The sequence below is a fragment of the Bos javanicus genome, chromosome 1 (genome assembly GCF_032452875.1).
Source record: "Bos javanicus breed banteng chromosome 1, ARS-OSU_banteng_1.0, whole genome shotgun sequence".
Lineage (NCBI taxonomy): Eukaryota > Metazoa > Chordata > Mammalia > Artiodactyla > Bovidae > Bos > Bos javanicus.
This window is the reverse complement of record NC_083868.1, coordinates 15,820,228-15,847,918: the sequence shown is the minus strand read 5'-3', so window position 1 is coordinate 15,847,918 and position 27,691 is coordinate 15,820,228. Positions and strand designations below refer to the sequence as shown.

The 27,691-nt window shown below is 35.4% G+C and overlaps 1 protein-coding gene across 2 annotated transcripts in view; it reads left to right on the top strand.

The window, feature by feature from the left end:
• The window catches only part of NCAM2 (neural cell adhesion molecule 2), a 562,754-nt gene that overhangs the window by 368,294 nt on the left and 166,769 nt on the right, over positions 1–27,691 (top strand). For both annotated transcript variants that reach the window (XM_061425859.1, XM_061425935.1), the window contains exons 6-8: positions 6,955–7,072; positions 12,781–12,941; positions 15,709–15,854. In XM_061425859.1, the coding sequence (XP_061281843.1) occupies positions 6,955–7,072; positions 12,781–12,941; positions 15,709–15,854 (425 nt within the window). The remainder of the gene's footprint in view (positions 1–6,954; positions 7,073–12,780; positions 12,942–15,708; positions 15,855–27,691) is intronic.

Here is a 27,691-nt window from a genome sequence, read left to right as displayed (position 1 = left end):
TCAGAGATACCAAAGGAACATTTCATGCAAAGATGGGCTCGATAAAGGACAGAAATGGTATGGACCTAACAGAAGCAGAAGATATTAAGAAGAGATGGCAAGAATACACAGAAAAACTGTACAAAAAAGATCTTCACGACCAAGATAATCACGATGATGTGATCACTGACCTAGAGCCAGACATCCTGGAATGTAAAGTCAAGTGGGCCTTAGAAAGCATCACTACGAACAAAGCTAGTGGAGGTGATAGAATTCCAGTTGAGCTATTCCAAATCCTGAAAGATGATGCTGTGAAAGTGCTGCGCTCAATATGCCAGCAAATTTGGAAAACTCAGCCGTGGCCACAGGACTGGAAAAGGTCAGTTTTCATTCCAATCCCAAAGAAAGGCAATGCCAAAGAATGCTCAAACTACCACACAATTGCACTCCTCTCACACGCTAGTAAAGTACTGCTCAAAATTCTCCAAGCCAGGCTTCAGCAATATGTGAACCATGAACTTCCTGATGTTCAAGCTGGTTTTAGAAAAGGCAGAGGATCCAGAGATCAAATTGCCAACATCTGCTGGATCATAGAAAAAGCAAGCGAGTTCCAGAAAAACATGTACCTCTGCTTTATTGACTATGCCAAAGCCTTGGACTGTGTGGATCACAATAAACTGTGGAAAATTCTTCAAGAGATGGGAATACCAGACCACTTGATCTGCATCTTGAGAAATTTGTATGTAGGTCAGGAAGCAACAGTTAGGACTGGGCATGGAACAACAGACTGGTTCCAAATAGGAAAAGGAGTTCGTCAAGGCTGTATATTGTCACCCTGTTTATTTAACTTATATGCAGAGTACATCATGAGAAATGCTGGACTGGAAGAAACACAAACTGGAATCAAGATTGCCAGGAGAAATATCAATAACCTCAGATATGCAGATGACACCACCCTTATGGCAGAAAGTGAAGAGGAACTAAAAAGCCTCTTGATGAAAGTGAAAGTGGAGAGTGAAAAAGTTGGCTTAAAGCTCAACAATTCTTTGGCACTCAACCTTCTTCACAGTCCAACTCTCACATCCATACATGACCACAGGAAAAACCAAAATTCAGAAAACGAAGATCATGGCATCCAGTCCCACCACTTCATGGGAAATAGATGGGGAAACAGTGGAAACAGTGTCAGACTTTATGTCTCTGGGCTCCAAAATCACTATAGATGGTGACTGCAGCCATGAAATTAAAAGACGCTTACTCCTTGGAAGGAAAGTTATGACCAACCTAGATAGCATATTCAAAAGCAGAGACATTACTTTGCCAACAAAAGTTTGTCTAGTCAAGGCTATGGTTTTTCCATCAAAAGTTTTTGATGCTTTTGAACTGTTGTGTTGGAGAAGACTCTTGAGAGTCCCTTGGACTCCAGTGAGATCCAACCAGTCCATTCTGAAGGAGATCAGCCCTGGGATTTCTTTGGAAGGAATGATGCTAAAGCTGAAACTCCAGTACTTTGGCCACCTCATGTGAAGAGTTGACTCATTGGAAAAGACTCTGATGCTGGGAGGGATTGGGGGCAGGAGGAGTAGGGGACGACAGAGGATGAGATGGCTGGATGGCATCACTGACTCGATGGACGTGAGTCTCAGTGAACTCTGGGAGTTGGTGACGGACAGGGAGACCTGGCATGCTGCGATTCATGGGGTCGCAAAGAATCGGACACAACTGAATGACTGATCTGATCTGATCTGATCTGATTGAGTCTTTTATTTCAGTGATTGTCATTTTAAGTTTCAGTATTTCTTGTAGTCCACTTTTAAGAGGTTTTCTATATCTTTATAGGCATTTCCATTTTCTTCATACAATGTTTTCTTCAGTTTCTCTAATTCTTCCTATAGTTATTTGAGCATCATTAAGATGGTTGTTTGAAAGTCTATCAATATATCTGCCCTCAGGTCTTTTTCAGGGACAGTTTCTATTGATTTAATTTTTCCTTTTAATGTGCTATACTTTCTTATTTCTTTGCCTGCCTTGTGATATTTTTGCTGGAAATTGGACATTTGAATAATAAATATTTACTATGGTGGAACTGGTGGTAAAGAACCTGCCTGCCAACACAGGAAATGTAAGATAAGTGGATTCAATCTGTGGGTTGGGAAGATCCCCTGGAGAAGGGCATGACAAACCACTCCAATACTCTTGCCTGGAGAATCGCATGGACAGAGGAGCCTGGCGAGCTATAATTAATTGAGTCATAAAGAGTCAGACATGACTGAAGTGACTTAACACAGCACATGGAAATCAGATTCTTTCTCAATCACAGGGTTTACTGTGACTGATTCTTTGTTGTTATTATTATCAAAGTGTGTTCCTGATCAAACAAAGATCAAACTGAGATAAATTGAAGGAAACCTCTGGTATTTTCTTAGCCTGCACCTTTCCCTGAACATGCTTGAAAGTGTTACTCATTCATTCGTGCCCAAATCTTTATGACCCAATGGATTGTAGCCCTCCAGGCTCCTCTGTCCTTGGAATTCTCCAGGCAAGAATACTGGAGTCGGTTGCCATTTCCTTTTCCAGGGGATCTTCCCAACCCAGGGATTGAACATGGGTCTCCTGCACTGCAAGCAGATTTTTTACCATCTAAGCCACCAACGTGCATGGTCACTTTCTAATATGTCCATTATATGGAGTTGTTTTTGATTGTCCCAGTCTTTACTATCTGGCCAGGTGCTGCTTGTGGTAAAGAACCTTCCTATCAATGCAAGAAGCATAAGAGACATGGGAAGATCCCTTGGAGGAGGGCATGGCAGTCCACTCTAGGTTTTGCCTGGAGAATCCCATAGACTGTGGAGCCTGATGGGCTACTGTCCATAGGGTCACAAAGAGTTGCATATGACCAACCTAGACAGCATATTAAAAAGTAGAAACATTACTTTGTCAACAAAGGTCTGTCTAGTCAAGGCTATGGTTTTTCCAGTAGTCATGTATGGGTGTGAGAGTTGGATTATAAAGAAAGCTGAGTGTCGAAGAATTGATGCTTTTGAATTGTGGTGCTGGGGAAGACTCTTGAGAGTCCCTTGCACTGCAAGGAGATCCAGTCAGTCCATTCTAAAGGAGATCAGTCCTGGGTGTTCATTGAAAGGACTGATGTTGAAAAGGTGAAACTCCAATACTTTTGCCACCTGATGCGAAGGGCTGACTCATCTGAAAAGACCCTGATGTTGGGAAAGTTTGAGGGCAGGAAGAGAAGGGGACAGCAGAGGATGAGGTGGTTGAATGACATTACCAACTTAATGGACATGAGTTTGGGTAAACTCCAGGAGTTGGTGATGGACAGGGAGGCCTGGTATGCTATGGGTCATGGGGTCACAAAGAGTTGGACACGACTGAGTGACTGAACCGAACTGAACTGAAGTGAATTGGCACCCACTGCAAAGGAATTTAAAAAGAAAAGAAAAGCGAGGAATTAAAGGATGCCAGTTAATTAAATCCCAGGATTTCACAATTGTGGGAGGTTTAATAACAATGGCCACTGCCTCTTTATATCTTCACCTGTGATCAAAAGCCTCAGTCAGGGATTAGTGCACAGATCCTTGATTTTCTTTTTTCCTATCCTGGCTTTTTATGTGCAACTTATGCCAGAAATGTGTGTACAGTTGCCTGCCTCAGATGGGAAGGGTGATAGGTAGCTGTTTCTGTACCCGTATAACAGAAATTGATCAATGTTAACCAAGAATTACCTTCCATCTCTTTGTCTAGAAGTTGCAAGCATTCAGTAGACATGGCAGTTCCAAGATAGTTACATCAGAAAGATCCTGCTAGTGCAGTTGTTGTGTAGGTGTGGAGACAGATGTCTATTGCTTCCTCCTCTACTGTCTTTCCCAAGTACTCTCTTGTGTGAGTGTCTAAGTGTCACGGAACCTTAAAAATTATGAACAAGAAAAGGTAATTTAGAAAAGGCTGAGTCTTAAGATACTAGTCCTCTGCCAGATGGAGCATGTACATGTGAATAGATTTGATAAAACATATTTAGAACATACCCAAATAATCAATAAGTTAGAAAAGAGTTGGTATCCTCACAGTGGTAGAGTGAAGTTTGTTATCTTTATCCTGAATAAAATTGGAGAAATTATTGTATTGGTTAACTAGGACTATAAAAATATTTCACAGTTAATACCATATTCTTTATCTTCCAAAAGTACTTGAGGGAAAGTGGGTGGAGACAAAGACTGCAAGACACAGAAGAGTGGACTAGACTAGCTGGATTCTTCTGTTGATGAAGGGGAATTGAGATATCAAATTAATGATATCTTTGATACATAAGCAGCCAATGAGGGAAATTGTAATGTTAAGGTGAATTAAAGCCTACATGCACATAGGTTGTAGAGCTATTTCTCTACACATTCCAATGTTTCTTTTTTTATTTTATTTATTAACTTTACAATATTGTATTGGTTTTGCCATATATCAACATGAATCACCACAGGTATACACGTGTTCCCCATTCTGAACCCTCCTCCCTCCTCCCTCCCTGTCCCATGTTTCTTGAAGCTAAAGTGTGAACAGAGAAACTTAGAAAGAATTGACTACCTGATGGATCCGTGTGTTTATTTGTCACCTGGTTGTGTCCGACTCTTTGCAACCCCATGAACAGGGCCTGCCTGGCAACTCTGTCCATGGACTTCTCCAGACTTGAATATTGGAGTGGGTTGCCATGCTCTTCTCCAGGTACTTAACAGATACAGAAAATAAATCTTTGTAAAGTTATTAAAACTGAATTTTTCATATGTGGTCCTATGCCAAAAAAGACATTTTAAAAAAGTTAAAATAGTGTAGGTGCTGAACTTGTAAGGAAAAAATAAATTCATATGAAATATAATGTTTTCTCTTTTAAAAGTATTTAATCCAGCTCAACAGTGAATTCAGAAGCATAAGTTAGTATGCATAAAAATGCTGTGCAGTCCAAACAGGAGCTAACAGACTACCAGAATATCTTGGCATCTGAGCTAGTAAAAACCTCTGCAGATTTTATTGCATGTTTTTCTTCCAAATAGTTCCAGAATTATTCTTCAGAGTTCCTCAAAATATCTAAATATGCAATGTTAATATTTTTCTGCTAATCTTCACTACAAATAGGAGAAGGCAATGCCACCCCACTCCAGTACGCTTGCCTGGAAAATCCCATGGATGGAGAAGCCTGGTGGGCTGCAGTCCATGGGGTCGCTAAGAGTCGGACACGACTGAGTGACTTCACTTTCACTTTTCACTTTCACTCATTGGAGAAGGAAATGGCAACCCACTCCAGTGTTCTTGCCTGGAGAATCCCAGGGATGGGGGAGCCTGGTGGGCTGCCGTCTATGGGGTCGCACAGAGTCGGACACGACTGAAGCGACCTAGCAGCAGCAGCAGCAGCAGCACTACAAATAAGAACACATGTATCATTAATGGAGTTAATATATCATAAAACACAGAGATTAAGATGTGTTAATTCTGAGAGATCATCCAGCATATACAGTTGACTTTATAGATAAGAAGGTTATGATAAAGAATAAATAAATTGTTTAGACTAGTAACAGTAACTGGACAAGAACTAAAATATGATTCTTCATTTGAAAATGTTTCTATCTACATAAATACTTTACTATAGAGAGAATTTGTATTAAAGAGTTCGTTTTCATCGTAATTCTTTAAGGGCTAAAAATCTTTATTGTTACAATAAAAATATAGTGCCCTTGCCACTACATTTATAAATCACAAAAGGAAAAGCAATTCATGTTCATTAAACTGTTTTCTCCCATAATTATAAGAGAAGAAAACAGAGTACAAAAAGTCAAATCTCAATGACTTAAAATGCAGAGTTAACATCTGAAAAAAAAAAAATCCATCTTATTTTAATGCTAGTAATTTTTATGTTAGTTTACAGACAGCATGTCAGGTCATGCACCTTGTATTTAAATTCATAAAGGCAGAAATTTGATTTAATGTGCATAATTACTAAGATATATAACAGTTCCTGTCCCTGTCATCAGTTGTAATAATGTAGCATCAATGATGACCTGAATGCTATTGTAGAAATATTTAATTATCATCACACATTTAAATGCCTGTCTGGTCATGTTGTTTGGATAGTAAAAATCAAACATACTAAATAATTAATTTTAGAATTTTTTCATCATATTTAATTTAAAATCATAAAAGTGTATATTAAATAAAATTTATGTTTTACTTTGAAATTTAGCTTCTGTTATGGATGGCATTGATTTGTTTATTGCAAACAATGCATTTCAGTAACAGTTTCAACATGTTCAAAATGTGCAACATATACAGTTTTTGCAATGTAATTAGTTAGAAATTGGGGAAGCTTAATTTTAAAATTGAATTGTTCATGAAAATCTATTTCATACTCTCTATGGATTAAGCAGTCTCTGTTCATAAAAAGTTCTATAGTTGTTTAAAGTGTGGTTAATCAGAGGGAACATTATGGTTTGACACTTAATTTGAAAGCCCTGTCTTGAAGCTGTGAATGATTGCTTATAGAATTATATACACCAATGAGAACCCAAATAGGAAATCCATTTATGCTCCAAATATATTACAGTATTGATGTAAGCCAGGGTGGTATTGTCTGTCTTTTTGTAAGTAATTGTTCATAAAAGCATGTGTATATATAAATGTAAATACATATATATATACTTTTTTCTAAAATGTCTGATTTATTTTTAGTCTCATTTGATAGATTAAAAATAGTAAAACAGCATTACAGTGAATTATCTAATTATTGTACATTAGAAGGCAGATTAGCGATTTTAAAGTCATTTTTCTATGCAGTCAAGTCAGTCCTCTTGATGTAAGTACAGAGGTGAGCTATCAAGTTTTAAAGCTTAGCTTTAAAAAAAAGGCAATGGTGAAACAGTCTCAGTAGTGTTGGTAAACTGTGTTTTATCTCTATTTAATCTATGTCCATCTGTTTTTCAGTACCACCGCTGATCACAATGCCTCAGAAATCCTTTAACGCCACAGCAGAGAGAGGAGAAGAGATGACATTTTCCTGCAGGGCCTCAGGCTCTCCTGAGCCCACCATCTCCTGGTACAGGTAGGTTATGTATCCACACTCCCTTGCCTTGTATCCATGGTCAGGCTTCTGGGAAAATACTTACAATCTTATCGTTTTGTCTGGAAGGAAACCATTATTTTTTGATTTCATTTGAAACATGATGAGGCTTTTGTTTCCAGTTCAGTTGGTTAAATTGTTGAAGAGAGCAACATAGTGATTTAATACAAGTCAAAGGCTGCTTTCATAGCTCTGGTCAGTCTGTCTAACAGGCATGTTTCTGGCTAAAATGGGTCCAGGAGCCCTGTGACTGACTGAGCCATTTTACTGTTACTACTAGAGAGTACCCAGAAGTGGGAAATCTAGTAAGATGCCACTGTTGTCTGTCCCTGGTAGCTAAGACAGTAAAGAGTTGTCCTGCAATGTGGGAGACCTGGGTTCAATCCTTGAGTCGGGAAGATCCCTGAAGAAGGGAATGATTACCAACTCTAGTACTCTTGCCTGGAGAATCCCATGAACAGAGGAGCCTAGTGGGCAACAGTGCATGCGATTGCAAAGAGTCAGACACAACTGAGCAATTAACCCACACAAACATAATTGTATGTTTTGTTTGCATACCGTATTATGACAGACGAATGTAACTTTCTAGAGCTAAATTATAATAAATTTAATGTTATATAAAGAAGTTCAAATGAATAAATTCTCTATTCTAAATCTGTTGTTTTACAATTCACTTTTGTATATTTTCTGAATTTTTAAATGTTATTTGATTTCAGTTAACATCGAACAGATACGAAAATATTCCATTCTTTTAGGTTGTGACTCACACTGTTAAAATGGAGACAATGAAAGTTTAAAAATGGAGTATTTTAAACATGTATTAGCTATTAATTAAGGTTACTACTGAAGCAAATCTATAAATATCATGTTATAAATCATATACTATAGAATAGCTTCAAGAAAACAATTAGAAAAATATATTCAAGTTGACAAAAGTGCCCATAAGAAGGATTAGGTTTTAAATAAGATTTTAAGGAGAATAATTGAAATTCAAAACTATTTTTCCTTACTTTCTGAGCATTTACTGATATTATCTTCAGGTTTCAAATCTTTATTTAACCATTTAACATAGCAGGTAGCAATAAACACGATATTTCTTCAGACAGGTTTTTTAAGATTTTCTTTGCAGGCAATATTCCTTTCTGATATACTGTTGATATTTTTTAAATTATTACACATCAAATATTAATACATTCGCCCCAGATAATTATCATGTTTCTCAGAGACTTCTGATTTCTAATGTGTATCCTTAACAGTCAATATTAGATGTAACCACAGCAAGGAAAAGCTCTTAGATCATTCATTACAATGAACAAATATCATTTTAGAATCTTATTCTCATCATTTTATCTTTCTGGAGAGACTGCCTTTTGGTTTAGATTTTTTTCTTAAGTTTACCATTAGTTCAAAATTCTCATATGTATGTGAAAATATAATAATTATGCAGTCTAGAATGAATCAGAAGCTACTATAATTGGATAACTTAACTCCATAGTTTTGCATCTCCATTTTTTTCTCATATGGCATTAGTCTCATCATTTGAATGGAATAAAACAATAGATATTCTACTTGCTGGATATATACTATACAGTGGGAGAATTGGAATATATGGTAGTATTGTTAAAGGAGGTAAAATTGGTATCACAGGGACATTTTTACGGCAACATATTTAGCTGTGTATATAGAAATGTTTGGGCTTCCCTGGAAGTTCAGCGGTAAGGAATCCACCTGCAGTGCAGGAGCCACAAGAGACACGGGTTCGATCCCTGTATCGGGAAGATGCCCTGGAGGAGGGTATGGCAACCCAATCCAGTATCCTTATCCCATGGACAGAGGAGCCTGGCAGCTACAGTCCATGAGGTTGCAAAGAGTTGGACACCACTAAGTGACTAACACTTTCACATACACATTCTTTTTGTGAAAAAAATTCCGAAAAGCATTAGGGCAGAGGCACAGAGAGGAAAATCCAGACTGCCTGTTGCATAGTGATACTATTTTCAAGAAGTGTGAGTGAAGTCAGTGAAGAAGGTAATTTAAGACCAAGCATTGAAGAAAAATAAGAATTTTTCACAAAGAGAACCAGAAGCACTTGGGGACATGAAAACCAAAATGGGAATAAAAATAGAAACTCTAAATACCACTTTCTTCATTTCCACTCCAATGTTTCTTCTTTTGAGAATACCATATGGATTTTTATTGTAAGCTGTTCTAATTGGTGTATTCCATGGATTTTCAAATATTAAAACAACCTTGCATTCCTTAGAATGAACCCACTTGTAACGTCTAGTATGTCTAATATACGCACCAGAGTGTTTTTCATCATTTTACTTTTTATGTCTGTAAGTTTGCTGGAGGCCTTTTTTGTTTGTTTTCCATTCCTCTCATGTATGACTTCCTTCAGTATATAGAATGTATTTAAAAGCTATTTAAATGATCTTGTCTACTAACTGTATCATCTGTGTCTTTTCTGAATCTTATATACTAATTGATTTTTTTTTTTACTTATTATAGGTCATATTTTCCTACCTATTTATTATCCTGTTGATTTTTATCGGGTTCCAGGTAGAGAGTTTTATATTTTCAAGTGCTGGATATTTTCATTTTCTTTTACTTTAGCTTTGGATGGAGTTAAGTTACTTGGGAGAAGTTGATCTTGAGATTTGCTTTTAAGTTCTTTTAGATGGATACAGAGCAAGATAAGTATAAGATTTCAGTATAAGATTGACTTCATTACTGAAGCAATATTCTTGTAAGGAGGCAATTTAATACCTTGTGTTTTAGGAGGTCTTTCTACTCTGGATGGCAGGAATGCAAATCCTTCCTGGTCTTTGGTGAGCTCCTGGTATTACTGTGCTTTATTTATTCCAGTGGTTCTTTCCTTAATCTGGGGAAGCCTTACTTGAATACACTGTACCACGACATTGTAAATGAACTACATTCCAATAAAAATTTTTAAGAAGATTGATTGGGAAACCTCTTCAAATTCTTCTGTTCTCTCTTGTGCCTTCTTCTAACATTTTTCTTCTTCTTCTTTTTTTTTTTTTTAAACCTGTAAATTCTAGTCACTTTAATTTCCCCCAGCTGAGAACTCTGTCTTCCACTACACTTCAGAGACCCTGTCTGGCTCTGTTTGGGTTCCTCTTCTTTGAATAGCAGCTTAGAAACTGTCTTCAGGTAGTAAGTTCTGGTGGTCTTCAGAGGTCACTGTCATATGCTACCTGTTGACCAAGGTTGAAAATGTTATTTAACCTCAGTGTCAAGTGTTCATGTTGTTTATAATGAGAGGATAACTATGGTTCTTGTTACTCTATTACAGTCAAAAGTAGAATGATTCTCCCTTCTTTATCATTGCCATTTATCCCTTAATCTTTACCCCTGCTTTCTTTTGCCTGAAAAAGTGGCTTTTTGAGAAGCAGTCAGAGTTTCAGAGGAGGTGCCCATGAAATAATCTTTCAGAATCCACTGGGAGTTTGTTTGTTTGTTTGTTTTTTTCCAGACATAGACAGTTTACAGAAATGTACTATGGATAACAATGAATACTTTCTATATAATAGGTTTATTGGGAGAGACACAATTAGAACCATTACCTGAATTATTATTATTTAATGATATTTTTAAATTGATCTCTTTAAGGAAATATGATCTCTTTTTAAAAATTAATTTATTTATTTTAATTGGAGGGTAATTACTTTACAATATTGTAGTGATTTTTGCCATACATTGACATGAATCAGCCATGGGTGTGCATATGTCCCCCATCCTGAACCCCCCTCCCACCTCCCTCCCCATCTCATCCCTCAGGGTCATCCCAGTGCACCGGCCCTGAGCACTCTAATCGTTACAAATTGACTGCTTTAAATTCTTCAAGACCTACCCATTCATGTTAAAGCCTGGATCGTGGAATTTTCCCCAAGAGAATTCCCAGAGTATTCCAGCCATCATCTTTTTCTTTTTCTTCTATTATAACAGGTCCCTCACCCCTCCCAGCACACACACAAAGTTATGAATACATGCACTAATGGGATCTATATTACCCTCTATTACCGCCAGTCAGATTATGAATTCTTCAAGATAACTGGCTTTGTCCCACTCATCTGCTGTATTTCAAACATTTAGAACAGTATTTCACATAACGTAGAGAAAAATCCCTTTATCATAAAAAACACTAGAATTTAGTTAACATGCTGCTTATAATTCTGTGTAAACCTAAGCCTTTTCATCTATGGATTGAGGGGTGGGGAAATCATACTTAAATGTTTAGTTCTCTCATCTGTGAATCAGGATGGGAGGGAGAGTGCACATGTATGGGCTAATTGTATTTATCCAGGTTAATAAGAGAAGGAAAGTGAGTCTTAAGCCACAAATTGCTAAAACTTCTAATTGATGATGATACAAATGAATACTTCTTTATTGACTAGATTAAGAATTGGGGTGAAAGCCCTATCTGTACATAAAACTCTAGACAAAAATGCTGAAATCTTGTCATTATTCATACTTGAAAATGTTTAATTACTGAAATTATGAAAAAACATAAAACTGCAGAGCACTGTATACATTTGCCATTTAGTATTTGCCCAATGTTGTACACCACTTGTGAATTTTTTGCAGATTTTGTGGTATATTTAGAAATGTCAATAAAAACTGCAAACATGGATGTTATTGAGTCATAGAAAATTAAGATTATTTTAAGATATATGGCAGTACTTTCTAGAAAGCAGAACTAAAATTCACTGAAAAGATCATTTAGAATATCAGAAAAATATTGTTTCTTTCTAGGAAAAATTTTAATAATCTTTTATACATTTCCTTTTTAATTTAAACTCATATGGACAGGTAAACCTCCCTACCCCTAAAGTGAAGTTGCTCAGTCATGCCCGACTCTTTGTGACCCAGTGGACTGTAGTCTACCAGGCTTCTCCATTCATGGGATTCTCCAGGCAAGAATACCGGAGTGGGTAGCCTTTCCTTCTCCAGGGGATCTTCCCAACTCAGGGATTAAGCTCAGGTCTCCTGCATTGCAGGCAGACTACTTACATCTGAGCCACCAAGGAAGTAACACCTAAAGGGAGATCCTAAATTTTTATACTTGTTGTTGTTGGTTAGTCACTAAGTCATGTCTGATTGCTTTGCAACCCCTTGGACTGTAGCCCATCAGCTTCCTCTGTTCATGGGATTTCCCAGACAAGAATAGTGGAATGAAAGTTAATTGCCATTTCCTTCTCCTGGGGATCTTCCCAATGCAGGGATCGAGCGTGCATCTCCTGCATTGAAAGTGAATTCTTTACCCCTGCGCCATTGGGGAAGTCTGTTGTGTCCCTGTAACCTAGTAAATAAATATATTTCATCGATAAGTGTTGACTCACCACAATAAAGCTTTTTTATTTTTATTTTTGCTAATAAAGAATGAAATGAAATTAAGTGCTTTTTGCCTAAGATGCGTGTCAAGATTTCAACACAACTCAAATGTTATTCTTGCCTCTAAAGTCAAAGCAACTTTCAAGTATAATGTTACTACTTATGCATTAAATTTTCTTAAGCTAATAAATATATGTTTAATTGGAATATAGCTTTATGTATCAATGACAGTAGCCATGAAGTGATTGACCATTATAGGTCAAAATGCTAAGTGTGATCTGCTCCTGAAAAATGAACTCAAATTTATGAAGTTCAACCTCTGTTTTCTTCTTTAGGAATGGCAAGTTCATTGAAGAAAATGAAAAGTACTCATTGAGAGGAAGCAATACAGAACTCACTGTCAGGAACATAATCAATAGTGATGGGGGCCCTTATGTCTGCAAGGCCACAAATAAGGCAGGAGAAGATGAAAAACAGGTGCTTCTCCAAGTCTTTGGTAAGTATTATAGCACAGTGGTTAAAAGTGTAATGTCTAGAGGAAGGTCTGAGTCAAACTGGAAAAGTCTCTGTCGCTTATACGAGCTACTTATAATTAAATTAATTTCTAAACCTATGTTTTAGTTTTCCCATCTCTAAAATATATTTTAAAATTTCAGCTACCAGATAGATTTAAGAATTATATGAGATTACAATATTAATTTTTATAAAATATTTGGTGAACTCATAGCGGAGGCTAGAAGAAAATTCATTAAAATTATACATAATGAAATCTATTATATCTTGGGTTGTTCTTATAAATGTTTAAATAACACACGCTGGGTTCAGTTTTACTTTTAATATACTTTGAGAGTTCATTCAAAAGGCTATAATTAGGAACATTGACCTGTAACCATGATTAAATATTAACTTTTCATTTTATTAAAAGGACATGCAATATAAATAACTTCCACATTAGAGCCATATTCCTTTCTTTATGGAACTTATAAAAGGTACAAAAATCAGTGTATTTATTTTTAATTATTGATTTAGCTTCTGTTATATTTGTAAGAGGAAAAGATTTTGGTGGTGGATATTTAGAATATGATTATTCTCTTTAAAACACAAACACGAAGAATTATATGCATTACTGATATTTAGTGTGTTTTCTCCATTTTTAGCAATGTTGTTATCACAACATTTTCCCAACAATGAGAGGGGCAGGAAGGAAGGAATACTTTGAAGACTAGAGGGACCAGGTTTTGCATTTGACAGATACAGCAATACTGTTTAGACCAAAAAATGAATGGTGTACACCTGTGGACACACCCTTGGTCAGTTGGTCCTTGAATAGCTGTAGTAGAAATATTTCCTGTACCAGGGAGATTTTCATAAAGCCTATATTTTAGTTAAGTAGGACAGACAGTAAAGAATATACCAAAGTATATTAAAATAAAATTAGAATAATAAGATGTTCTAAGAAGAATGTGAAACTAGATCAATCTAAAAAGGGCTATTATTTTGGAGATCATGATGTTGGAAAGTTGCTCAGAAGGGTCATGCTTAGATGTAATTACACAAATATCTTTAATGATGAAAAATCAGCAAAGCTATGAACCAGGATAAAATTGTTCACATAGAATAAGAGTAAATACATTATTTCTAATAATTCTCAAAATTATTAGAAATTATAGAAATCATATAATTTATTCAAGTAGTATTTACCACTTAAGTAAATGTTCTTTTTAAAATGTACAATGCTAAATATGACTTAGTATAAACTACATAATTAGAAATGATAGACTTTGAGGTAATTTCAAAGGATAATCTTAATCGATCTCAATGAGCTTATATGAAATACTGTTTAGTTAATTTTTAAAATTTAAGTGACACTGAGTAAGAACAAAGGCAAAAGAGTTCTAATATTTTTTTTACCTTTTAAATAGAAAATAATTAATGAAAAATGATATGCTACTTGACTGTTGTAATTACTTTGCATAGTAACAACAGTGAACAGATTCATATTGTGTTTGATACAAAATCATGCATATATAAGGAAATAAAGCTAAAATCATTAAAGTAAATGGAATAAACGTTGAATTTAAAAAATTATATATGTCCTATTTCTGATATCAGGAATTTAATTTTCTAAGATTAAGAACAACATACATATATTTGATAGTGCTGCTACTGCTAAGTCACTTCAGTCATGTCCGATTCTGTGCGACCCCATAGACGGCAGCCCACCAGGCTCCCCCATCCCTGGGATTCTCCAGGCAAGAACACTGGAGTGGGTTGCCATTTCCTTCTCCAATGCATGAAAGTGAAAAGTGAAAGTGAAGTCGCTCAGTCACGTCCGACTCTTAGCCACCCCGTGGACTGCAGCCTACCAGGCTCCTCCGCCCATGGGATTTTCCAGGCAAGAGTACTGGAGTGGGGTGCCATTGCCTTCTCTGACATATATTTCATAATTGATTGCATTTAATGATTAAAAAAAAAACCTGTTACTTACTCTGAAGTAACAGGTGCTGACTTTTATCACTTTTATGTTCAAACAAATAAAAGCTTAAGAAATGCTGACAATACAGAGTTTAAAATTTTAAAGCTCTTTGGCATATGTAAATTTGTTAAGGGACATGTTTTAATATTAATATAATTTAAATTAGTACACATGATGGTTTGGTTTTATAGCTGTCATAACTATAACGAAATAATTATCTATTATGTCTAATAATATTAAGGCAATCTAGGGGCAAAATAAATCAACCATAATAATAAAGATAAATAGTATGTATATGTATTTACTTGTTAAGTATTTTAAGTATTGTACATAGTTATAGTTACTATATATTCAGGATACAGTCACTATTTCCCCTCCTTTTGTGAAATTGTTTTTAAAGTTTAAGAGATAATCACTACAAAAGCAAATGTCATATACAGACACACATACGTAGTAGACTTGTGGTTTTAAGAGGATATTTTAATTTTGTACCTTTAAGAGGAAAAAATTAAATAGCTTTAATTGGCAAAATCTTGAAAAGAATTTTTTGTCTATTGGTTTCTAAGCCACTTCAAATTATTTTTATAATCATAATCTATGAACATTATTTTTAAAGCTATTTCTCCTATAATTTGCAGCTCTACTGGCACTCTTATGAAGCAAGCATGATACTATAACCACTGAAACGTTAATAATGTAATACTAGGCTATTGTGTACTCAAATGCCCACTATGAATAATAATATTTTCTTTTAATACAGATTGAGTAATGTATATATTTTTTACAGTACAGCCTCACATAATACAGCTTAAAAATGAGACTACATATGAGAATGGTCAAGTCACACTCATATGTGAAGCAGAAGGGGAGCCTATTCCAGCAATCACCTGGAAGAGAGCAGTGGATGGCATCACTTTTTCTGAAGGTGATAAGGTAACAGCAATTTAATATACAGTGATTTTCAAAAGCATTGTATTTGCAGTGTTTTGTATATAATTAAATCTCATATTGGTCTCCAATTCACCAAGTAACTTGTAGAAATGCAAGAATGATTTATTTTTTGAAAAGACAACTATCACAGTCAACCTAAAAATAAATTCATAAAAGAAAAATGTCAAATTTAATATTAAGATGTTTCTCATTAAGACACAAAATTTTAAATTGTTAAGTTTTCCTACATACAAACTTTTGGTATACACTGAATCCATAAAATACCTTATTGCAATTTTAATTCCTCTACCTTGTACTATGAAAATGAAAATAATTTAAATTCTCAAAATCCTGGCTGTCATTTAACTCTTAATTCTTTCATATTTTCTTTGTGCATTAGGACAGTAGATTTCTGCTTTTATATAATTTATGTTAATTGAATTGGCATTTTCACACATGTAAAAATGATGAGATTAAACTTATATGTCTCTTTTCTTTCTCAGTGTTAAAGAGCAACCTCCTTTAAACCTCTTTCATTAATTTAAGTCAATTGCCATAGAAGGAAATGATTTTCAAAATTAAGTACCTTTGACTTAACAACATTGATAGCAGAAAATTGTGAAGTCAGTTTATCCAAAATATGCTTTCTATTCTTCCAACTTATCTTGTAATTTTAACAACATGCTAACTCCATAAATCTACATAACAGGCTTCTCCCTGGCCATTTACTATTTATCTTTAGAAAAAATATATTCCTGTACATCAGCTTTGTCTCATTTTTTTCCTCATGATGGCATTTTTTAGACAGTATATCTCTTTTGGCAATAGTTATACTATTTTGATATACTTATTTTATATATGCAAGTTGAAAATCAAATTTCTAAAATGTGAATGACATTTGCATTCTTCTGGCAACCCAGAAAAACAGTATAGAGTTTGCTTTAATATTTTCTTAGCAAATAAACATAGGTATTACTATGGTATATTGCCAAATCTGAAAGGAGTTTTATTTCTGTAACATCCTTTAAAATTGTCCAAAAATTAGATATATAAAACTGTGGATAGTTCTTTTGACAATTTAGTACATTTCTTTGGAGAAGATCACTCAACAATGATCATGTTTGTAAGCCTTTATTAATTATACCTTCATATTCCTTACTCATACTTTCATTATTTTTTATAAATTTTCTGATATGTCTCTTCTCAAATATAACTTTCATTTTTCATTTAATAGATATTCTCTTATATACATACCAATGATGAGAGACTCATTATATTCACTTATTTTAGCCTTAAAAAATAATCAAGTAACCAGAGCCTTACTTCCAATGCTAGATGAGGATAGATTCTCAGATTACTCTAAGGGATCAAACCTGGTCTGTAATCTGTCGTCCACTATCTCCCGGCGTTTGCCTGAATTCAGGTTCATTGAGTCAGACATATCCTCTGCTGCCTCTACTGGAAATTAAGCCCACTCTACAGTTAGTATGAGCGACTTCACTTTCACTTTTCACTCTAATGCGTTGGAGAAGGAAATGGCAACGCACCCTAGTGTTATTGCCTGGAGAATCCCAGGGACAGAAGAGCCTGGTGAATACAACCACTTGAATATGTTTTAAATTTTATAACAAATTAAATTATTAGCATAAAGACATTGATAATTTTACTATTGTGTTCATTATTATTTTATGCTCTAGGATATTATTTTTTGAGTAGGTACATCTGTGGACCTAAAGAAACTTCTAGAATGGTTTTAAATGATTTATTTATATAAACCACTTTTAATGGAGGGTAAAGGATAATGGAGTGAGTTTTTCACATTATATGAAAGTCTCTACTAAAAATTCTTAATTTTTTTTAAATTTTATTTTTAAACTTTACATAATTGTATTAGTTCTGCCAAATATCTTAATTTTTTATTTATATAAAATATGAAGGTTACATTAGCCTTTTTGTATGTCCTCATTTTTTTCATTCTAAAGCAAATATGAGTTCTTGAAAATTACATTTAATAAAATGTAAATGATAAAATAATCTTTAAACTTACAGAAATTTCCATTGCTAATGTTTCCTGTACCATTTGCCTAAGTTCATTTAACAACCATCAGCATCTTTTATTGAGGGCTTTTATGTTTCCATGTGCTATCCTATGCACAAAGAATACAGCAGTGTAAAACAAATGTTTTCTGCCTCATAGTGCATACTGTTCAGGAGAGGAATCAAGGCATATTTAAAATTAGCAGTGTTTCACTTATGAATATGCAATTTTGAAATGTGAAATTTCGTATCAAAATAGAAATTTTAAGTATATAAGTGGACTTTTACAGCCTCCAGACATAGCTTTGGCATATTTTCCTGTGCTATCACAGACTTAGTTCTGCTTATTCTTCTGACAGGCCTCTGCATTGGTGCATTTTGGAAAGTATATCATCTTCAGAATACCTCCTTTAAATTTGTTTAGGCTGATGAAAACTGCTTATACTGATTTTAAAAGAAACTTTAAAAAAGTTAATGGTGTAATTTGCAACACCTTTATATTATAGAAAACAACTTAAGATTTTCAACTTCTTTTGTCTCTTTAAATAGAATTTACAAAATGAGACTGCCAAATCCACAATTACTGATTTAAGAAAGAGAGCCGTGTTTCAAATATCTGCACTTTATTATAAAACCTGCAGTGAAATGAAAAACTGAAATATGGTGACATATTTATAGCATCATCTTTAATAATAAAAGACAGTTCACAAGTATTTTTAATGTACCTTTGTAAGTAATTATACTTTGCAAAATTTTTGCACCAATATTTTTATAAGGAATTTTATTTATACTTCTTTACCAAATCCTGAAGATGCATTCTAGTGTGTAATTATAGGCAATTCTTAGTGCCTGATGTTAAGATTGATAAAGAGCAACAATAACAACAACTAGGGACAGATAAAACCAGCAAATATGTTTTACTAAATAATTGAAAAAAACAATCATGATATGGTTGTTCAAATATTTTAAAGACAGCCATGTCCAGTTGAACTAGACATATTGCTTACTGTAAGTGCCTGTATGACAAAAGAGTGAATGGAAGTTACAAAATGGCAAAGACTTTCCAAGAATCAGGGATTATAGATAATGAAATGTGTTAAATTCCAAGTGACATAATTCCATTCCCATGAATTTCTGTATCATAGTTTGTATGATTCTCAATGTCTAAAAGAAAATTCTTTCATTTGACATTACATTATATAAGAAAATCTTAAATAATATTTTTTACCCTGATATTCTTCCTTGTTGTGATATTTAAATTTGAGTTAATAATCGGGGGAAAGGGTGAGAGGTACTGAACCAAGGTTGTACATCAGAATCACATAAAGAGATGTATACATGTGTACCTGTCTGGGCCTTTCTCTCTGGAAAATGTCTAAGTCTTTCTTCCAGACTTTGAACTGCACCATGTTGTTCAGTCATGCCTGACTCTTCGTAGCCTCATGGACTGCAGCTCGCCGGGCTTCCCTATACTTCACCATCACCCAATGATTGCTCAAACTCATGTCCATTGAGTCAGTGATACCATCCAACCATATCGTTCTCTGTTATCCCCTTCTCTTTCTGCCTTCAATCTTGCCCGCATTCCGGTCTTTTCTGATGAGTCAGCTCTTCACATCAGGTGTCCAAAGTATTGGAACTTTAGCTTCAACATCAGTCCTTCCAATACATATTCAGGAATGATTTCCTTTAGGGTTGACTGGTTTGATTCCTTTGCAATCCAAGGGACTTTCAAGAGTCTTCTGCAACCCCACAGTTCAAAAGCATCAATTCTTTGGCGCTCAGCCTTCTTTATAGTCCAACTCCCACATCCACATCTGACTACTGGAAAAATTATAGCTTTGACTATATGGACTTTTAGCAAAGCGATGTTTTGGTTTTTAATACGCTGTCTAGGTTTGTTGTGACTTTTCTTCCAAGGAGGAAGTGTCTTTTAATTTCATGCCGCAGTCACCATCTGCAGTGATTTTGGAGCCCAAGAAAATAAAGTCTGTCACTGTTTCCATTGTTTCTCCATCTCTTTCCCATGAAGTGATGGGATTGGATGCCATTTTTTTTTTTTCTGACTGTTGAATTTTAAGCCAGCTTTTTCCACTCTCCTCTTTCAGCTTCATCAAGAGGCTCTTTGGTCCCTCTTTGCTTTCTGCCATAAGGGTGGTGTCATCTGCATCTGAGGTTATTGATATTTCTCCCAGCAATCTTGATTCCAGCTTGTGCTTCATCCAGCCTGACACTTCTCGTGATGTACTCTGCATATAAGCACAGTGACAATATGCATCCTTGTCTTTGTACTCCTTTCCCAGTTTGAAACCAGTCCATTGTTCCATGTCAGGTTTAAACTGTTGTTTCTTAACCTGCATACAGTTTTCTCAGGAGGCAGGTAAGGTGGGGTGGCAAAGAGTTGGACATGACTGGGTGACTTCACTTTCATTTCTTTGAGATTGGAATGAAAACTGACCTTCTCCAATCCTGTGGCCACTGTTGAGGTTTCCAAATTTCCTGGCATATTGGGTTCAGCAGTTTCACAGCATCATCTTTTAGGATTTGAAATAGCTCAACTGGAATTCCATCACCTCCACTAGCTTTGTTCATAGTGATGCTTCCTCACTTGACTTCACACTCCAGGATGTCTGGCTCTAGGTGATTGATCACACCATGGTGGTTATCTGGGTCATGAAGATCTTTTTTGTATAGTTCTTGTGAGGTGATGGAATTCCAGTTGAGCTATTTCAAGTCCTGAAAGATGATGCTGTGAAAGCGCTACACTCAATATGCCAGCAAATTTGGAAAACTCAGCAGTGGCCACAGGACTGGAATAGGTCAGTTTTCATTCCAATCCCAAAGAAAGGCAATGCCAAAGAATGCTCAAACTACCACACAATTGCACTCATCTCACACGCTAGTAAAGTAATGCTCAAAATTCTCCAAGCCAGGCTTCAGGAATATGTGAACTGTGAACTTCCTGATGTTCAAGCTGGTTTTAGAAAAGGCACAGAAATCAGAGATCAAATTGTCAACATCTGCTGGATCATGGAAAAAGAAAGAGAGTTCCAGAAAAACATCTATTTCTGCTTTATTGACTACGCCAAAGCCTTTGACTGTGTGGATCACAATAAACTGTGGAAATTCTGAAACAGATGGGAATACCAGACCACCTGATCTGCCTCTTGAGAAATTTGTATGCAGGTCAGAAAGCAACAGTTAGAACTGGACATGGAACAACAGACTGGTTCCAAACAGGAAAAGGAGTATGTCAAGGCTGTATGTTGTTACCCTGCTTATTTAACTTATATGCAGAGTACGTCATGAGAAATGCTGGACTGGAAGAAACACAAGCTGGAATCAAGATTGCTGGGAGAAATATCAATAACCTGAGATATGCAGATGACACCACCCTTATGGCAGAAAGTGAAGAGGAACTAAAAAGCCTCTTGATGAAAGTGAAAGTGGAGAGTGAAAAAGTTGGCTTAAGCTCAATATTCAGAAAACGAAGATCATAGCATCCAGTCCCATCACTTTATGGGAAATAGATGGGGAAACAGTGGAAACAGTGTCAGACTTTATTTTTTTGGACTCTAAAAATCACTGCAGATGGTGACTGCAGCCATGAAATTAAAAGACGCTTACTCCTTGGAAGAAAAGTTATGACCAACCTAGATAGCATGTTCAAAAGCAGAGACATTACTTTGCCAACAAAGTTTCGTCTCATCAAGGCTATGGTTTTTCCTGTGGTATTGTATGCATGTGAGAGTTGGGCTGTGAAGAAGGCTGAGTGCTGAAGAATTGATGCTTTTGAACTGTGGTGTTGGAGAAGACACTTGAGAGTCCCTTGGACTGCAAGGAGATCCAACCAGTCCATTCTGAAGGAGATCAGCCCTGGGATTTCTTTGGAAGGAATGATGCTAAAGCTGAAACTCCAGTACTTTGGCCACCTCATGCGAAGAGTTGACTCATTGGAAAAGACTCTGATGCTGGGAGGGATTGTAGGCAGGAGGAGAAGGGGACGACAGAGGATGAGATGGCTGGATGGCATCACTGACTCAATGGACATGAGTCTGGGTGAACTCCGGGAGTTGGTGATGGACAGGGAGGCCTGGCGTGCTGCGCTTCGTGGGGTTGCAAAGAGTCGGACACGACTGAGTGACTGAACTGAACTGAACTGTGGGTATTCTTACCACCTCTTCTTAATATCTTCTGCTTCTGTTAGGTCCCTACCATTTCTGTCCTTCATTGTACCCATCTTAGCATCAAATGTTCCCTTGGTATCTCTAATTTTCTTGAAGAGATCTCTAGTCTTTACCATTCTATTGTTTTCCTCTATTTCTTTGCATTGATCACTGAGGAAGGCTTTCTTATCTCTCCTTGCTATTCTTTGGAACTCTGCATTCAAATGGGTATATCTTTCCTTTTCTCCTTTGCCTTTTGCTTCTCTTTTCTTAGCTCTTTGTAAGGCCTCCTCAGACAATCACTTTGCCTTTTTCCATTTCTTTTTCTAGGGGATTGTTTTGATCACCGCCTCCTTGCAATGTCATGAACCTCCATCCATAGTTCTTCAGGCAGTCTGTCTATCAGATCTAATCCCTGGAATCTATTTGTCACTTCCAGTGTCTAATCATAAAGGATTTGCGTTAGGTTATATGTGAATGATCTAGTGGCTTTTCCCTACTTTCTTCAATTTAAATCTGAATTTTTCAACAAGAAGTTCATGATCTGAGCCACAGTCAGTTCACAGTCTTGTTTTTGCTCACTGTATAAAGCTTATCCATCTTCATCTGCCAAGAATATAATTAATCTGAATTCAGTATTAACCATCTGGTGATGTCCATGTGTAGAGTAGTCTCTTGTGTTTTGGAAGAGGGTGTTTGCTGTGACCAGGAACTGCACCAGTTCCTAAGTATTCTTACAGCATCTCTGATAGTGATTAGACAGATTTATTTTGAAACTCCCCAAAATTGCTTGTTGTGGGCACCCTGTGGAGAACCCCTACCTTTAAACTTACTATATTTCTTTCATCACAACCCCCCCCACACACATGAAAATACACACCAATACTGAAATTAATGTGATGTAGATATCCAATACAGCTATACATAGAATAAGATATATAAAAATAATTTGTTTGTATAGCTCATGAATTTCAAATATATTTGAATTGTATCCCCATTTCAAATAAAATGATTTATTTAATTGAAATTATGGTAGTTGCAACAGTGATTCTTTATTTCAGTTTCTGGATTTGCCATTTACCTACTCTGTGACTTTAGGTAACTTGATTCATTTTTCAGTTCCATGATGGATAAAATAAATCTCCTTCAACATTTCACTATTCTGTACATCTTTCTCTTGAGTCAGTAGATAATCATATATTTTAAGATATACTTTTTATTTCCATGCTAATCCCTTTTTAAATTCAGATATTTACTAATTCTTCAGTTTATGATTTTATAATAACTTAAGCTATGAGGCAGTGTGTTTGCAATTTCTTTCCATATTGCTCATCTGTACAACTCAATTATAAGAAAAGCTAAGATTACTTTGGTAATGTCTTTACATTGGAAAAAGAAAAGTTTCTGATTGTAGAGAAGAATGCTAAAGAGCTTGCTTCTGGCACCTGTAGATTTTAATGCCTGTATTTTTTTGTCTTTCCACAGATAATGGGCTTTTTTGAAGGATATTATATTTGAGTGACATTTTAAAAATCATCCTAATGCATTTTTTCATTGTAGTGCTCTGAGAGCAGTATTGTAGATCCCTGCTGGGCAGTAGGCAAATGGATACTTCTTTTCCTCATCTGATGTAGATGGTAGAATATAATTAGGCATATTGGAAATCTTCCTGGGATGCTTCTGATCTTGTTGAGAAGTGGGTTTTCAATCATTTACAACTTTCTGAAATTTCTTTTCCAGCTCACACTTCAAATAAAAAGTATGTAAGATGACTAGTCATAAGTCCAACATATAATTAAAAAAACAAAACATTTCTGAGGAAATTCTAGGAAACAATTAAAAAATAAAATATCATTTTTCTTTTTTTAAATATTAATGAATGGCTATTTAAAAATATGCATAAGTATTTCTAGCAGAAAGAAACTATTATCTTTTTCATAGGATAATATATTAGTTAATGATTTTACCAAAATTATTCTGGGAAAAAAATTGTTTACATACTGAAACTTAGTTTTCTTTGTCTTTATAACAGAAAATAATATTACCTTTTCTTGTGAATGTCATATTCTGTTTTAGGTTTCATGTATTATTTACTTTATCTTTTGAAAGAATCTATACTATTGAGGAAAATATAAAATAATATAGCAACAAAGAGATGTAGATTTCAGTGAATATCCATAGACTTAAAAAAATAACAAATTTCCTAGTAAATGTAACTTTGATTTATTTATGAAATATTTTAGTGGAAGACAGTAAGTTTAAGAACAAAATGAAATAAATTTGAATGAATTGCTTTACAAGTAGACAATTAGACACAGATATCTGAACATATTTCAGTAAACATTCTAGTAAAGAACTTGCAAAAAATACATTTGATAAATTTGTATTGTCAATTTTAAGCATGAAGCAAAAACAAATGTATAAAAAAATGCTAGCTACATGAAAATTTATTTGTAAAATTGAATTCATAGTAATGAAAAGTACTTTAGCCAGTTATTATAATCCCATCATTACTTTTGACTCATGGATTAACAAATAATAAATTTAAATAAAATATATTAAACAAAGATCTTCAGTAATAACTATGTTCAGTCATATATCCAGTAGTTGTGTTTACTGAGGGAAAAATCCCTCTTAGACGACTCTTCCTTGGCTATTATGTATTGTCATGATCTGTATCTTAAAGCACCATCATTGCTATTGTTTTGTAACCCATAGAAGTTCTTATCCAACTTTCCAAGTTCTTCATTCTTGGATGCCTGATTTTTTTTAAATTCATATTTGATAGTGTTTATACTTATAAGAAAATCATATTTATATTCTATCAAATACATAGAAATGATGTAATTTTAATATCTTTGGATTCTATCATCTTTTCCCTGGCTCAAATCACCCGCTCTATTCACTTATTTTATTCCCCAGCTTAAATTTCATTGTCTGTTATAATCATTACCATATATACATTCCTCAATCTTTTTTTGCTTTGAAAACTATTTCCAGAAAAATACGAGTCATCCTTTAAGTAACCTCAATGCCTATAGCACACGTGTTGGAGGACAGCTAAACTTAGCTGGAATCATTCTGAATGATCTCCCTTTAAAACTGTGACCCATAGCTTAATGCATGCTCTCTCTGCTTTGCAGTACTCAGCCCATATTTTCTTGGCAACTACCTCATATATTTCCTCCATGCTTAAGTTCACAAACTTCCTCTGTCCTAAGAAAGCTCAGCTGTTGAACTGGTTCCTCATTTACTAATAAAAACAATAAAAAGAGCACTGTAACCAGTTCCTATGATTGCATCTACATGTTACCATGAATGTAATATTCAAGTTTTTAATGTAGATAGTAGTTCCAGCCTATCTACCATACCATAGATATTAGCACAATAATTTATCTTTTCCCAACTTTTTTTTTCACTCACCACCTTATTTTTCCCATAAACATTCAAAACTATTTCATTGTTACTTTAATATACATTATTCCCTAGTAGCTCAGATGGTAAAGAATCTGCCCACAAATTGGGAGACCACATTTGATCCCTTGGTTGGGAAGATCTCCTGTAGAAGGGAATGACTACCCACTCCAGTATTTTTGCTGGAGAATTCCATGGACAGGGGAGCCCAGCTGATTAGAGTCCATGGGTTCTGAAAGAGTTGGACATGACTGAGCAGCTCACACATATATATTATAGCATATAGTATGTAGATAACATGATATAATTTATACATAGAATATATTTATGATGTATATTCTACATAAAATGGATATAAATATTCTTGCATATACTTTTCCTGTATTTCCAATTTTATTTTTCTTCCAGTTTTATTGAGGCATAATTGCCATAAAACACTGTAAGTTTTAAGATATACAGCATAATTTTTTGGCTTGTGTACATCATGAAGTGATTATCACATTAAGTTTAGGGAACATCCAATATCTACGATATAAATAAAATTAAAGAAATAGAAAAAATGTTTCCTTGTGATGAGAACTGATAGGAACTGCGCTCTCGGTGTTCACATATAACATTTGTTTGTTGTCCAGTTGTTGCGTCCAGCTATTTGTGACCCCATAGACTATAGCCTGCCAGGTTCCTCTATCCTCCACTGTCTCCTGGAGTTTGCTCAAATTTTGTCCATTGAGTCAGCAATGAGCGCTCTCTCTCTTTATATATATATATATATGTGTGTGTGTGTGTGTGTGTCTGTGTGTATGTATTTATATATAACTATGTTCATACTATATTCATTTAAGATAAATTTATATATGTATAAATATATATGCTATATATAGTGTATATAACTTATAGTAGTATTAATTATATTTATCATGTTGTATCCTACATTCTTAGTACTTGTTTACTTCATAACTGGAAGTTTGTGTCTTTTGACTGCCTTAATCCACCCCTGCCTCTGGTAACCACAAATCTAAATATGAACTCTTTTTCTGTGAATTTGCTTATTTTTAAAATATATTAATAATTGACCTTTCATACTGTGTGAGGTTCTGTTATACAGTATTGTGACTCAGCAGTTCTATTATTTCCACAATAAATCTAGTTATAATCTGTACCCATACTAAGGTTTTACATAGTTATACAGCCACCTTTGGATCCAACACCACCCTGTAGTGGGCCAACATCAACTTCAGAGCACCCTGTCCATTGAGTCGGTGATGCTATCCAACTGCCTCCAGGCAAAAATACTGGAATGGGTTGCCATGCCCTCCTCCAGGGGATCTTCCAGATCCAGGGATTGAACCCGCGTCTCATGTCTCCTGCATGAGTAACGGGTTCTTTATCGTTAGTACCACCTGGGAATCTCTGGCTTATGGTATACTTTCCTGTTTTTTCACTCATCAGTCTTGGTCTTCTAATTGACCTCTAAATTATTTAGGGATCTAAATTGGGGTTTGTTCCTGTTATTCTTATTTTAAATATATTAAAATTGTGATAATTTCTCAAAACTCAACTGTTAAGGCTCTGGTCCAAGCCAGCATAATTATTTGCCTGCATGCATGCTAAATCACTTCAGATGTCTCTGTGACCCTGTGAACCATAGCCCACCATATTCCTCTGTCCATGAGATTCTCCAGGCAAGAATACTGGAGTGGGTTGTCATACCCTCCTCCAAATTATTTGCCTGCTGCTGCTGCTGCTAAGTCACTTCAGTCGTGTCTGACTGTGCGCGACCCCACAACGGCAGCCCACCAGGCTCCCCCGTCCCTGGGATTCTCCAGGCAAGAACATTGGAGTGGGTTGCCATTTCCTTCTCCAGTGCATGAAAGGAAAAGTGAAAGGGAAGTCGCTCAGTCGTGTCCGACTCTTAGCGACCCCATGGACGGCAGCCTACCAGGCTCCTCTGTCCATGAGATTTCCCAGGCGAGAGTACTAGAGTGGGGTGCCATTGCCTTCTCCAAATTATTTGTCTAGATTATTGCAAAAAACTTTATAAAGGTTTGAATGCATTCACCCGTGCCCCTTGTTATTCTTATTAAAATAGTGAAATTGGTCCACTGGAAATAAGCCAGATAATATTACTCTGTTGTTCAGAAGCCTCCAATAGCTTCTGATATCATTTGGAAACCCTTTTATTACCTACACTGCTCTACATGATAGCATGTGTGTGTATTAGTT